Source organism: Somniosus microcephalus, chromosome 4 (assembly GCF_052327205.1).
Source record: "Somniosus microcephalus isolate GS21.2 chromosome 4, FLI_Smic_1.0, whole genome shotgun sequence".
Taxonomy (NCBI): domain Eukaryota; kingdom Metazoa; phylum Chordata; class Chondrichthyes; order Squaliformes; family Somniosidae; genus Somniosus; species Somniosus microcephalus.
In genome coordinates, this window is record NC_140990.1 from 199,997,468 (window position 1) to 200,013,268 (window position 15,801).

The window sequence follows — 15,801 nt, forward strand, 5'->3', positions numbered from 1 at the left end:
TCCTGAATATCGAATACCCCTGGATGTTGAGTTCCCAGCCTTGGCCATCCTTGAGCCACGTTTCCATAATCCCAACCAAATCATATTCGTTTACCTCTATTTGCGCAGCCAATTCATCCACCTTATTACGAATGCTCCTCGCATTAAGACACAAAGCCTTCAGGCTTGTTTTTTTAATGCTCTTAGACCTATTAGAATTATTATTTACTGTGGCTACGTTTGATTTAAACTGTTGATTTCTCTGACTGCCACTTTTGTTTTTCTCCTTCCTATCTTTTGCTTTCATCCTTGTTTCCCTTTCCTCTGTCTCCCTGCTCAGGTTCCCAACCCCCTGCCATTTTAGTTTAAACCCTCCCCCAGAGCACTAGCAAATACTCCCCCTAGGACATCGGTTCCAGCCCTGCCCAGGTGCAAACCGTCCGGTTTGAACTGGTCCCACCTCCCCCAGAACCGGTTCCAATGTCCCAGGAACTTGAATCCCTCCCCGTTGCACCATTCCTCTAGCCACGTATTCATCTGAAATATCCTTCTATTTCTACTCTGACTAGCACGTGGCACTGGTAGCAATCCTGAGATTACTACCTTTGAGGTCCTATTCTTTAATTTACCTCCTAACTCCCTATATTCTGCTTTTAGGACCTCATCCCGCTTTTTACCTATATCGTTGGTGCCTATATGCACCATGACAACTGGCTGTTCACCCTCCCCTTCCAAGATGTTCTGCAGCCACTCTGAGACATCCTTGACCCTTGCACCGGGGAGGTAACACACCATACTGGAGTCTCGTTTGCGGCCGCAGAAACGCCTATCTATTCCCCTTACAATAGAATCCCCTATTACTATAGCTGTACCCCTCTATTTCCTCCCGTCCTGTGCAGCAGAACCACCCCTGGTGCCAGGAAGTTGGCTGCTGCTGCTTTCCTCTGATAAGCCATCCCCCCCAACAGCACTCAAAGTGGTGTATCTGTATGAGATAGGTTGTTGAAGAAGATTGGTGAGTTATTGGGGAGTGTCCTGGAGGCTAGCAGCACTGAAATGTGGATCCTGAAATCAAGTACATAAGAACATAAGACGTAAGAGCAGGAGTAGGTCATTTGGCCCCTTGAGCCTGCTCCGCCATTCAATAAGATCATGGCTGATCTGCTCTTGGCCTCAACTCCACTTCCCTGCTTGCTCCCCATAACCCTTGACTCCCTTACCATTCAAAAATCTGTCTCTCTCCACCTTAAATATATTCAATGACCCAGTCGCCACAGCTCTCTTGGGGAAGAGAATTCCAAAGATTCACGTCCCTCTGAGAGAAGAAATTCCTCCTCATTTCTGTTTTAAATGGGTGCCCCCTTATTCTGAAATTATGCCCCCTAGTTCTAGATTCGCCCATGAGGGAAAACATCCTCTCTGCATCTACTCTGTCGAGCCCCTTCAGAATCTTATATGTTTCAATAAGATTCCCTCTCATTCTTCTAAACTCCAATGAGAATAGGCCCAACCTGCTCAACCTTTCTTCATAAGACAACCCCATCATCTCCGGAATCAACTTCGTGAACTTCTCTGAACTGCCTCCAATGCAAGTATATCCTTCCTTAAATAAGGAGACCAAAACTGTACACAGTACTCCAGGTGTGGTCTCACCAACGCCCTGTACAGTTGTAACAGGACTTCCCTACTTTTATACTCCATTCCCTTTGCAATAAAGGCCAACATTCCATTTGCCTTCCTAATTACTTGCTGTACCTGCATGCTAATTTTTTGTGATTCATGTACCAGGACCCCCAGATCCCTCTGTACCTCAGCATTTTGTAATCTCTCCCCATTTAAATAATTTGCTTTTTTATTTTTCCTACCAAAGTGGATAACCTCACATTTTCCCACATTGTACTCCATCTGCCAGATTTTTGCCCACTCACTTAGCCTAACTATATCCCTTTGGAGATTCTTTGTGTCCTCCACACAATTTGCTTTCCCACCTATCTTTGTATCATCAGCAAATTTGGCTACATCACACTTGGTCCCTTCATCTAAGTCATTAATATAGATTGTAAATAGTTGAGACCCCAGCACTGATCCCTGCGGCATCCCACTAGTTACAGTTTGCCAACCTGAAAATGACCCATTTATCCCGACTCTTTGTTTTCTGTTAGTTAGCCAATCCTCTATCCATGCTAATATATTACCCCCAATCCCGTGAGCTCTTATCTTGTGCAGTAACCTTTTGTGTGGCACCTTATCGAATGCCTTCTAGAAATCCAAATAGACAATATCTACTGGTTCCCCTTTATCTACCCTGCTCGTTACATCCTCAAAGAACTCCAGCAAATTTGTCAAACATGATTTCCCTTTCATAAAACCATGCTGACTCTGCTTCATTATATTATGATTTTCTAAATGTCCTGCTCTCACTTCCTTAATGATGGATTCCAGCATTTTCCCAAATACAGATGTTAGGCTAACTGGTCTATAGTTGCCTGCTTTCTGCCTCCCTCCTTTCTTAAACAGGGGTGTTACATTTGCGGTTTTCCAGTCTGCTGGGACCTCTCCAGAATCTAGGGAATTTTGGTAGATTATAACCAGTGCCTGTCAAAAATACCACACAAGGCCGGAGATGACGGAGGAGTGATTTGTTGCCTGACATCATCTCCACCTGCGCCCAACCTCACCAAAGACAAAATTAAAAGCTCTTTATCTGAACGCACGCAGCATTCATAATAAGATAGATGAGTTGACAGCACAAATAGAAATAAATGGGTATGATCTGATAGCCATTACAGAGATGTGGTTGCAAGGTGAACAAGGCTGGGAACTGAATATTCAGGGGTATTTGCCATCTCGTAAGGATAGGCAGAAAGGAAAAGGGGGTGGTGTAAAAATTGTTTATAAATATATTAACACTACTAGTATTGCACAAATAGCAGAAAAAAACAATAAACACAATGTAGGTACCTTCTGCAGTAGGAACTGGTTGCTCGTCAATTTTTATTGTTGGTTCTTCAATAATAACTGTTGGAACAGCCAGCGTTGTCAATGGTATTATCATCTGATTCTGTGTATCTGGCAGTGAGCGGAATTCCTTTACACTGAAGACCAAACTGGGGTCAATGGCAATCTCTTCTAGCTGTGCTGGGTCTGCATTCACGGCTCCAACAGTGAAGGTCATTACAGCAGCTCGCTTCAATGCATCTGCTGGTGCTTCTACATCATCGCTGGACCTTCCACCAGTAATAAGCACCAAAAACTGAGGAACATTTTCCTTTATTCGACTTCCTGCAGAACTAGTAAAATAGTATTTAATGGCAAAGTCCAGTGCTGCGCCAGTGTTGACTGTTGTCCCACCTCTCAGGCTGAGGCTCCTGACATGAGACAGAAGTTCAGCTTCTGATGAATAAGTGTTTAGGTAGAACTCAGCTTCTGTGTCATCGCTGTACTGTGCCAGACCTACTCGCACCTTGTCATGTCCAATGGCCAAGTTCTGAATTATTCTTATGATAAAGTCACGGACAAAAGGTAAATTTGTGTTTCCAACATTATCTGATCCATCAATAAGGAACACAATGTCTCTCTCGCTCATTTCTTTTGGCAGAGCTGGAAAAAAAATTACACATCAGGTCGTATAAAATCCGTAGAAATTAAATAACACCAGGTGAATCTCAAATTTTTTACATAATTTTCTAAATTCTATAACAAATGGAGACTTTAATCACTGTGCTTCTTGAGCCTCCAGGGGTGACCTGCTCTAAACCAGACCCATTAACGGAAAAGAACAGGTCTCTCAAGTAATGGATGACCTTTAAAAAAATCTAGAACCTATAGAAAATGAGACTGTGACTACTCCTATAGTCACAGGTGTCTGGTATTCATAATATCCACATAGACCTGATTAGGTCCACAGCATTGAACTATGAGGTAAAACTAAGTTCATTATGAGAAACATTTCTACAAGTGCACAAAATACAACTTCCTCAGATCGTTGGCTTCCAGCCAAAAGCATAGGTTAATACTAACTGGGGCACTTGGCCGAGTTCTGGCAGTGTCCATATCAAATATGCCCCAATCAGAAGGGTGCATCCTAATGCACCAGTCTGACACCTTTCAAGTCTTCAAACTTTCAATGTCTCAGGTTTATCTATCCCTGCTTTTGCCTTTTTAAAGAAAAGTGAGATCTTAAGAGAAAGGCGATGGTTGGTAATGGTGGGAAAAAGATTAAAAAGTGCTCAAACCAGGTGGTGAAACAAGGACAGAGCTGAATGAGCTGAAATGCTACGTCTCATTCCTACATTCTAAATGACAGCAGTTACATATTTTCAGTGCACTCATTCTCATCACCATCAGCAAAATTATTCCATGTTAGGAGTACACGTAAGAACTAATACAGTGTCTATTGTGCGCTATTGTCTTAATATGTTGACATTGCCTACGGCTATGGAGTATGTATTTAGAATTCAGTCAATGAAGTAACTTATGGAATAATGTATAAATTGTGCAACCTCAGTCTTGGTTAGCTCTCTCGTACAATAGCGGTAACTTTCTTTCATTTCATGATCTCTTACATAAATTGAGTAAACCAAATCAACCATGGATTATGAAAAACCTTTACCTTCAGTGGGAGGAATTGGTTCTTCAATCACAAACACTGCTCTAACTTTAGATAGAAGCTCTTGTTGAATAGTTTGCAATTCCTGGAAGTCGCTCAGTTTCAAAACAGAATCAGGATTAGATACGATCTGGTGTAGCTCCGATATATCTGCACTCTTGGCTCCAATAGCAATGGGCACTATACCAGCCTGTTTCACTGCGTCTGCTGCCTGTCCAACATCATCTCTGGATTTCCCGGCAGTGATAAGCACCAGGATTTGTGAAGCTCCAGCATCTCTTCTGCTCCCAGCAGATGGACTGAAGACATTCTTTGTGACATAGTCCAGTGCAGCACCAGTGTTGAGGGGTCTTCCTGATTTTAGTCTGAGCCTGTCTATTGCATCCAATACCTCATTTTTAGTTGAATGACTATTGAGGCCAAATTCAACTCTTGAGTCAGCATTGTATTGTACCACAGCAACTTGATCTTTGTCAGGTCCAATATCGAGCTCCTGAATTACTTTAATAAGAAATTTACGGACTTCAAGAAATGATCTCCCCATTGCAGGAGAGCCATCGATTAGGAAGACAATATCTCTCTTCTTGGCTGTAGAAACTGAATATAAACATAAATGTATAAGATCAAAACATATCAGTAATATTATTAGAAGCCTCATTCAGGATGTAGAAATTTGTCATATTTTATTATCAGTATCGATATTTCCAATGGCTGGATGCTGCATTTTGCACTGGGAGTTGTGGGCTTTTCCTATTCCCTCCCCATCATTTGTGCTTCCCCCACACTCTTGCTCCTATAATGTCCTCTATCCCTTCACCTTCCCACTATCCCCACCCCCCACCACTCATTCACTTTAATTCCTACTCCTAGTCAGTTCCCTACCGGTCCCTACCTCTTCCCTTTTGAATTACCAGCTCAATCACTATATCCCCAACTCCACTACATCGCTGACACTCAACTCTCCCTTAAATCTCCATCCATGTCCAATCATTCCATTCCAGGATGGGTAGCAAAAAGTCAGATCCCCCTTCACTCATACAGTCAACCTTTTCCCCTCATCTCCCTCCCCTCCATTTCCCTCAAAGGGGCTTTGTTTGTTTTCAAAATTCAGCTTGCTTTTTGGAAGGAAATTTAATTAGGATGGGGAAAACATTTTGTCTGCATACCTCTTTATCTGTGACTCTTTCCCTCTCCCTCTGTCTCATAAATATCAGCAATTAGAAAGTTTTACTTTTCAACAAAACATTGGTGCGATAATTAGAAACTTTCAGTTTGCTTCAAAATTCAGCACTTTATGAAAAATGAATTAAAATTAGGAACAGGTAAGACACTGTCTCTCTCAGGCACTGTCAGAAGTTTCTAAAACATAAAACAAAAGCTGCAATGGGAGTATAATCAGAGCACTGACATTTCTTTTTCTTTCTCACTCATATTTATACACACTAAAACAAACACACACTCCTTCTCTGTAACAATGTCCTTTAGTTTTTCTTCAAGTAATCTTGGACAATAGCTGAGCAGAATCTACTAGAACTACAGAAAGATATTCCCGATGTACAGCTGACTAAAAAGGACTGATCTATCCTAGGTAGTTGAGTACACTGCACGTGCTCAGACTGCACAATCTGTATTTGGCTAGCTGACTCTCAACTCTGGGCTAGTGTGAGAGGTGAAAGTATACATTTTAGTGAAGTCCAAAGTTCATGCAGTCAGGAGGTGGGGTCAGGAGCAGCAGACCTCTGGTGCCCTGGGGGATGCACCCCCACCCTCAATCCTACCAGGAACAGTAGTGTAAGTGGCTGGTTAGGAGGTGTGGCATCTTGAATACACGTATATCATGCCCCATTTGTAAAAGGACTGCTAAGTGAATATTCACTGGCTGAATGCAAAATCTGCTGGCACCATGGGGTCTTGCAAAATATACCTTGTGATCTGATTGAAAATGTATTATTGTGCTGGTGTGTTGGGAAACAAAGGGAATATCAGTTACAATTTTTAAAAATTAAAATACAGTTAATGGAGAGAAATGATTTAGAAATTCAAATTAACTGAGTTGAAAAATAAACTGAAATTGTATATTAAAATATATCTAGACAACTACAAATTTATGAATCAAGGCAATGGGAGTTAAAATAGATTAACAAAAATCTTTAAAGTAATATATTAAAATGTACTTATGTATATGTAATTTATATAAAGGATTTATATACAATATGATTTGGGTGGAGTAAATATTGTTCTGTGTGTATTCCATGTAACTTGTATGGAGTATTATATAATTAGATAAAATAAAAATGTGGATAGAATTTAATGGGCACAAAATTCGGCTCCTTAGCATCCGTTTTTTTGGCGCTGCGTGTGCTGTTTTGCCATCAAAATGGCTTCAGCGGCGCGCGTGCACACTTCTGGTGCGAGTTACGCCAGACGCCATATTGGCAAGGGCATTAGCACGCGGACAGTGAACGTCTGCCAGAGGTATGCAGAGTAGGCAATCAGAGTGCAACACTGATTTGATGCCAGTGCTGCCATTTTGGAGCTCAATGCTCCAGCTAATGCCCTCTCTTAAACTCGCACAGCCGAGCACATGAATAACAGCAGGAAGGACCCCACCACCAGCACTATTTAAAGCGATCATCACCAACTTTCAGGTTAGTTGCTGATTGATTTCTACTGGCTGTTGCTATGATTATAGAAGTGTTTAGTGCTTTCTAGAGTTATTTAATGTTGCTAAAGTCTACAGGGAGTGGTGTGGCAGGTGCTGAAGTACTTTTTCCTGACTTCAAGGCTTCTGTACAAACCACTTGCTGACAGACAAGGGTGCAGTAGTAGGCATTCCCCTTGGAATACAGCATGGCTGGGAGAATGAACAGAGGGTACGCAGAGCAGGACAAGCTGCTGGAAGAGGGAGGAGGAGGAGGCACTCAACAGGAGGCCATATCCGCCCAGGTGTTCAGGGAGCAATTCTCCGACCTGAACCTCAGAGAGGAACAGTGTGTGAGAGTCTATGCTTCAGTAAGGACATCCTCACTGAAATCTGCCATCTGTGAGGACCTCATTGCCAGTGGCTGTGAAGGTTACTGTGGCGATAAACTTTTATGCATCGGGCTCCTTCCAGGCTGCAACTGGAAATATTTGCAACATCTCCCAGTTTGTTGTCCACTGTTACATAACGGAGGTCACTGAGGCTCTGTATTCCAAGAAAGCTGATTCCATTTCATTCTCTCTTGCCAGTGAGCAGCAACTGGAGTGAGAACATGGCTTTGTGAGGACTGCAGGGTGCAGGGTGTCACTGACTGCATGCACCTTGCTTTGTGGGCACCACATGTCAACTCTGAGATGTACCGCAACTGAAAGGGATTCCACTCCTCCATAAGCAGTGAATCATGCAGGCCATTGGCCGGTATCCTGGCAGTAGTCACGCTGCCTTCAGACTGCAGCAGTTTACTGAACCATCTGCATTTGAGCCACCACAGCAAACCAAAGGGTGGCTACTGGGTGACAAGGGCTATCCATTGATGACATGGCTCATGACTCCAGTGCACAACCCATGCACATGTGGGAAACATGCATACAATGAAAGCCATGCTGCCACATAAAATGTGATCAAGCACACAATTGGCATGCTGAAACGCTTCCACTGCCTGGACTGCTCTGGAGGAGCCCTGCAGTACTCGGCAGAGCGGGTATCAAGATTTGTGGTGGTCTGCTATATGCTGCACAACCTTGCCATCATGAGGTGACAGCCTCATACGGCAAGTAGCTGAGGAGCAGGAGCATGAGGAGGAGGAAGAGGAAGGGAGGAGGTAACCTAAACAGCCCCTTTCTGGCCAGGCTGTCCATGAAGAACTCATCCAAGTGCGATACCAGTAAACGCAACCCCAATTCCCCAACAGTTCCACACATTACCTTCCCTCTGTTACTGACCATCACAGCATCCACTTGGCCACAATGCAAAAATAAAAGCCACCACAAAAGAAACATTCCAAACCAAATTTATATATCAAATCATTCCACATTGCATACAAACGTAAGCTAATCACCCTTATGCATTCCCTTAGTGCCTGTCTTTAGTGCTCCTACGCAATGCTACCCCAGTGGCTACAGCATGGCTGGTGGAAGACTGCTGACTTTCAGTGGGGGAGACTGCAGATGGCCTTGGAGGATGACCTCGGCAGCTCTGTGCCCAGAAGGCATGGCTGCGGACTGCACCATCTCAGCATGGGTGGCAGCAATCTGGACTGGCTGGCTGACAGGTAACAGCAAGGGCACTGGTGGAGCGACAGTGGTGGGAGGACGAATGCTGTCATCCTGAGAGAGGACAGCAGGTTCGTGCTCCATGGAGCCACTGTCACTCCCCTAGGACGGCACCTCAGTAATTCTAGTAATCTGTTGGATGATAGATTGCTGGACTGCTGTGACACCCTGCAAGCCCCTTTGAACACTACTATCCGCAGCCATGATGGCAGCAGTCTGAGCTTCCATGGCAGTAGTCGGAGCTTCCATTGCAACACCCAGATGTTAGGTGACTGTTGCTTGTTCTGCAATGGAAGCTGAGTCATTGGCCATCAGATGCAGCATTATAGTTGGGTCCACAAGTTTGCTAATGGAGTTGGCCACCACTTCCATGCTGGATAGGATGGGCCCCAAGCTCTGGGCTAAGCTTTGCACCAAGTTGCGACTTGATTCCTCCGTGTTCCTTGACATTGCACACAAGCTTTCTGGCAGGCCTGCCAATGCACCAAGCATTTCATTGTGCATACCTGGCATTAACTGCCATGGTTATCTGGTCCCACTGCCTTCTGAGCATTTGTCTGGAGGGCCTCCTGGCCCCCTGTGGATACAGCACTTCTCCACCAAGGCCTCCAGTGCAGTGTCCGAGAATCTTGGAGCACACTGTCTCCCATGGTGTGCCATTATTCAGTCTTTTTCCATGCCAGAGTGACATGTACAATGACTTCCACCACCTGCTCCAGCCACAATGCACCTCCCCTTTAAGAGGTGCCAGCTGGCTTTAAGCAGTGCAGGCTAGCTTTAACTGGTGCTAGCCTCCCATGATATTGGCCCCCTGCTGATGCGTGCAGCCAGTGAATAGCACACTTGGTGCTGGCTACATGCTACAATCATTGAAATGAGCAGGCAGCACGAAGATGGCATGCTGCCTGCATCATATTGAACGTGTGTGGAGTTATCGTGCATCACAATCCTCGCACCCGTTTTCGGGGTCTATCCAATTTATCCCCTATGTTTCTCCAAGTGTCAGATTATGTGCTAAGGAAAGGTTGATGAGCATAGCAGTGGGTGCATCAAGAGGCAGGAAGTTAGGACACAGGGGCTGATCTTGCCATTTGGTGCTCCCAATGTTAACCTTCATGCAACAACAGCGGTCAGTGGAATATTGAGCAGACATAGTGAAGGTGAGTGTACCCATTTCACAACTTACTAATTAGGCTCACTATCCTGTGTGTCTGAGATTCAGGTTAATGCTCCTGTCTGAAGCTCTGTACTAGGATCACTACATAGTAAAATCTGACCCTAAAACCCGAGATGGGTTGTTGAAGAAGATCTGTGAGTTATTGGGGAGGGTCCTGGAAGCTAGCAGCACTGAAATGTGGATCCTGAAATCAAGTACGACAGTGAGGGTGGGCGCGGGTGGAGCTTATGTCAGTCAACAAATCACTGAATCGCCTCCTCCTGCATCTCCGGCCTTGTGTGGTATTTTTGACAGGCACTGGACCTTTGAGTGTGTAAAGATTGTTTATAAATATATTAACACTACTAGTATTGCAATAATAGCTGAAAAACGAATAAACACAATGTAGGTACCTTCTGCAGTAGGAACTGGTTGCTCTTCAATTTTTATTGTTGGTTCTTCAATAATAACTGTTGGAAAAGCCAGCGTTGTCAATGGTATTATCATTTGATTCTGTGTATCTGGCAGTGAGCGGAATTCCTTTACACGGAAGACCAAACTTGGGTCAATGGCAATCTCTTCTAGCTGTGCTGGGTCTGCATTCATGGCTCCAACAGCGAAGGTCATTACAGCAGCTCGCTTCAATGCATCTGCTGGTGCTTCTACATCATCGTTGGACCTTCCACCAGTAATAAGCACCAAAAACTGAGGAACATTTTCCTTTATTCGACTTCCTGCAGAACTAGTAAAATAGTATTTAATGGCAAAGTCCAGCGCTGAGCCAGTGTTGACTGTTGTCCCACCTCTCAGGCTGAGGCTCCTGACATGAGACAGAAGTTCAGCCTCTGAAGAATAAGTGTTTAGGTAGAACTCAGCTTCTGTGTCATCGCTGTACTGTGCCACACCTACTCGCACCTTGTCACGTCCAATGGCCAAGTTCTGAATTATTCTTATGATAAAGTCACGGACAAAAGGTAAATTTGTGTTTCCAACATTATCTGATCCATCAATAAGGAACACGATATCTCTCTCGCTCATTACTTTTGGTAAGACTGGAATAAAAAATACACATCAGGTCATACAAAATTTCTAGAAATAACATAACACCTTGGTAAATCTGCTCTCACCAGCAGGTTTCAGTGCAATCAGTTTTTAGAAAATTTCCTAAATTCTACACTTATTTTTAATCACTGATATTTTCTCTGTACTTCTCGGGCCTCCAACAGAGACTCACACTAAACCAGATCCAAAAGTGGCAAAGAAAAGGTGCCTTAATTTTGGGTAGGCCTAAGAAACATCCACAAACTATAGAAAAGGAGGCCGTGACTTCTCCTGTAGCCGCAGGTGTCTGGTATACATAATATCCTCATGGACATGATCAGAACCACAGCATTGAACTATGAGGTAAAACTAAGCTGAATATGAGAAACATTTCTACAAATGCACAAAGTATAACTTCCTCAGACCTTAGCCACCCAAAACATTACATTTTGAGCTTCAAGCCAACGACAGAGCCTCATACTAACTGGAGCCCTTTGCCTCGTTCTGGCAAATATCCCAATGATATAATGATGTTTTAATATAAATTAACTGCATAGAAAAGGGTATAGCTGGAAACATCTATAAAAAGGGAAAATGGTTCATGCATCTTATTTCTGTTGATTCCTGGGAGTAGAAAGACATGGAGAATTTTATTTCTTATGGTGAATTTAGAATTCAGTCAATGAAGTAACTTGGTGGAAAAATGTATAAATTGTGCAACCTCAGTCTTGGTTAGCTCTCTCGTACAATATCAGTAACTTTCTTTCATTTCATGATCTCTTACATAAATTGAGTAAACCAAATCAACCATGGATTATCAAAGACTTTTACCTTTAGTGGGAGGAATTGGTTCTTCAATCACAAACACTGCTCTAACTTTAGATAGCAGCGCTTGTTGAATAGTTTGCAATGCCTGGAAGTCACTCAGTTTCAAAACAGAATCAGGATTAGATACGATCTGTTGTAGCTCTGATGGGTCTGCACTCTTGGCTCCAATGACAATGGGCACTATACCAGCCTGTTTCACTGTCTCTGCTGCCTGTCCAACATCATCTCTGGATTTCCCAGCAGTGATGAGCACCAGGATTTGTGAAGCTCCAGCATCTCTTCTGCTCCCAGCAGATGGACTGAAGACATTCTTTGTAACATAGTCCAGTGCAGCACCAGTGTTGAGGGGTCTTCCTGTTTTCAGTTTCAGCTTTTTTATTGCATTCAGCACCTCATCTTTAGTTGAATGAATATTGAGGCCAAATTCAACTCTTGGGCCAGAACTATATTGTACCACAGCAACTTGATCTTTGTCAGGTCCAATATCGAGCTCCTGAATTACATGCGTAAGAAATTTACGGACATCAAGAAATGATCTCCCCATTGCAGGAGAGCCATCGATTAGGAAGACAATATCTCTTTTCCTGGCTGAAGAAACTGAATATAAACATAAATGTATAAATTCAAAACATATCAATAACATTATTACAAGGCTCACGCAGGATGTAGAAATTTGTCATCTATTATGTCAGGTTTTGGTTTCCCATTCCTGTTCTGTCTCAGCTTTTTACACTGTCCTTGCCATTAGATTGCAACACTGTTTTTCACAACAGCTATACTGATGTTACTCTGAGATTTCCAAATAATGTGCCACTAGAAGCAATGTTACACTATGGACCTATGCTTATTAGAAAATGGGCTGAAAGTGTTCAACCTCATTTCACAGAGGAGCTTTCTAGCCAACAGACAGTGACACTTTCATCCCATCTGTCTCGGCTGGAATTGATTACTATTCTTAATGTATAACTCTCTGGTAATATTTTCTTAACATCCTTTTTCAAATGTGGCTTTGTAATTTAATCTCCTTTATCCACAACTCAGCTATACCATCTGCTTGTGTGAGGCTATTCCTTTGGTTACCTGCTCACTGCTCTCTGGAGTTGCTTGATGTACTGGCCCCGGGCCATCTGCTTCGATATCCGCCTGCCTACCTGCCTTGCTGTCTAGCAGCTGGCCTCCATGATTCCACACAACCTCCCACTCCTCACCCCTGGGCCTCAAAGACCCTATGGCCCCCAACCACGTTGCTGGTCTCCGCAGCCTGTCACATCCATCCCACTCCTCTTCCTGCCTCTCCCATCCACCCTGCTGCTCTCTGTGGCTATCGCACTGCTATTTGCAGCTCCTCGCTGTCATGTTTCTCTTTGCAGCCCCTTCTGTATTTCTTTCCAACCGACCAAATAAAAAGGTTTGTCACCTGACTGGCAATGTCCCAGGTTCTTTTTACTGATTGTGGTGGAGAGGCATAGTCACACCAATAAAGAGATCGAGGACATGGATACAGATGTTGGGGGAGCTGCAGAAAGATGGAAAATGTAGAGAAGAGTTCAGGGAAGGATTATAGGTTTGGAGAAATGCATGGGAGCAGAAATGAGGCAAAAGGTCTGGTGGCTGGAAGATAGCAAAAATTTGGAGCAGCGAGATGGGGAAATGAGGAGAGAAGGTTCGGGACGAGATAGGGAGAGACAGGCAGAGAAGGAGGAACACATGGGAGTAGAGGTGGGGGAGACAAAGATAATTAGCAGAGATTGTGGGCAGAAAGAGACATCAACAAATTTAGATAAGAGAAGTGGAATGACAGAGAGAGACAGATAGACCAGAAGGACAGATTGAGAGAGAGAGAGAAAGATAGACCAGATGGACAGAGTGAGAGAGAGAGAGAGAGATAGACCAGAAGGACAGAGTGAGAGAGAGAGAGAGATAGACCAGAAGGACAGAGTGAGAGAAAGAGAGAGAGGAAAGGTGATAATATGTGGGGACCTAAATGCAAGGACCGGTTGTGAACCTGACTTCATAGACCCACAGGGAAACAACCATGTGTTTGGCCAGACCCCTTTAGATGTCACACCAGCCATCGCAAATCGGAACAACCTTGATCGTGAAATAAATAAAAGCGGTAGGGAGGTAGTGCAACTCTGCCGAGCCTTAGGCCTGTACATAGTTAACGGTAGGTTCAGAGGGGACTCCCTAGGGAGACTCACATACTCCTCAACTCTTGGGTCTAGTGTGGTGGACTATACAATCACTGACCTGGACCCCTGCGATATCAACTCATTCACTGTCAGGCAGCAATCCCCCCTCTCAGACCATAACCAAATAAATATGTACCTTAAACTTTCTGCCCAAACTACAGACACAAAAAAGGAACCCAGTAAGCTCCATAAAATAAACCAGACATACAGATGGGCCCCAGACAGTGGAGAAAAATTCATCACAGCACTAAAGTCACCTGATCTCACAAGTAAAATATCAAAATTTAAAGAAAACCCATACGAGATCACCAGAGATGGTGTAAACATGGCCATAGAGGATATAAATATGATCTTCCATGAGGCAGCTGTAAAAGCCGACCTTGTGAAACAGAAGAGGAAGCGTCACAAAAGACAAAATAAAAATAAGAAATGGTTTGACCACGAATGCAAAAATGCCAGAAAAGACCTGAGAAAAATATCAAACCAAAAGCATCGCCAACCAAACAATCCGGACCTACGTACTAGATACAATGAAACCCTCAAAAGATATAAACACACCATTAGGAACAAAACACAAAACTATACCCACAAAATACTCGAAGAAATTGAAAACTCCACCAATCCAAAACAATTCTGGGAAATGTGGAATAACCTGAGTACAACACAATTGCAAGCATTACCAATCCAAGATGGCGACATCTGGAGAACACATTTTGAAAACCTCTACAAAGACATCCCAATAAACGAAACAAACCCAAGTCAACATCAGGTCACAGAAAAACTCCACACATTAGAAGCAACAATTAAAGACAACCAAAACCCTCTAGACTCCCCAATCACATGGAAAGAACTGGCCACAAAAACAAAATCTCTCCACCTAAAGAAAGCCTGTGGCCCAGACAACATCAAAAATGAAATGCTCAAGTTCAGCAATATGGAGATGCAGGGTACGATACTCAAACTATTCAACATCATATTATGCTCAGGCTGTTTTCCCGATATCTGGTGCCAAGGACTAATCTCCCCCATATATAAAAGTGGAAACAAATCAGACCCAATAACTACCGCGGCATCTGTGTCAACAGTTGTCTAGGGAAGTTATTCTGCAGTATTCTAAATAGTAGATTACTTGATTTTCTTAACAAACATAATATCCTCAGGAAAAACCAAATAGGCTTTCTTCCAAAACACCGCACAGCCGACCATATCTATACCCTTCACACCCTCATTGGAAAACATATACACCAAACAAAAAATGGGAAAATATTCGCCTGTTTCATCGACTTCAAGAAAGCCTTTGACTCTATCTGGCACGAAGGGCTCTATTATAAACTTCTTCAGTGTGGAATAGGGGGCAAAGTCTATGACCTTATTAAATCAATGTATCTGAAAAACAAATGCGGGGTCAAAATTGGAGACAAACGCACCGATTTCTTCACCCAGAGAAGAGGCGTCCGGCAGGGCTGCAATTGAGCCCGACCCTGTTCAACATATTAGCAGACATGCTGGAGCAAAGCGAGTCACCAGGTCTCCGTCTCCTGGATGGAGAAGTGAAATCCCTGTTCTATGCGGACGACCTGGTTCTGCTGTCTCCCACAGAACAGGGATTACAGCAACAACTAGACCTACTCGACAAATACTGTCAAAATTGGGCTCTAACAGTAAATCTAAAGAAAACCAACATCATGATTTTTCAAAAAAGGCCCAGATGTCAGGAAAACAAATACCAGTTTACCCTCAGT

General features: G+C 43.5%; 1 protein-coding gene across 1 annotated transcript in view; it reads right to left on the reverse strand.

Moving 5' to 3' along the window:
- Positions 1-15,801, reverse strand: part of LOC147120128 (collagen alpha-3(VI) chain-like) — a 94,579-nt gene that overhangs the window by 12,296 nt on the left and 66,482 nt on the right. The window contains exons 4-7 of the mRNA XM_085984207.1: positions 11,871-12,464; positions 10,412-11,050; positions 4,586-5,185; positions 2,941-3,567 (exon numbers count right to left, since the gene is read on the reverse strand). Of these exons, the coding sequence (XP_085840333.1) occupies positions 2,941-3,567; positions 4,586-5,185; positions 10,412-11,050; positions 11,871-12,464 (2,460 nt within the window). The remainder of the gene's footprint in view (positions 1-2,940; positions 3,568-4,585; positions 5,186-10,411; positions 11,051-11,870; positions 12,465-15,801) is intronic.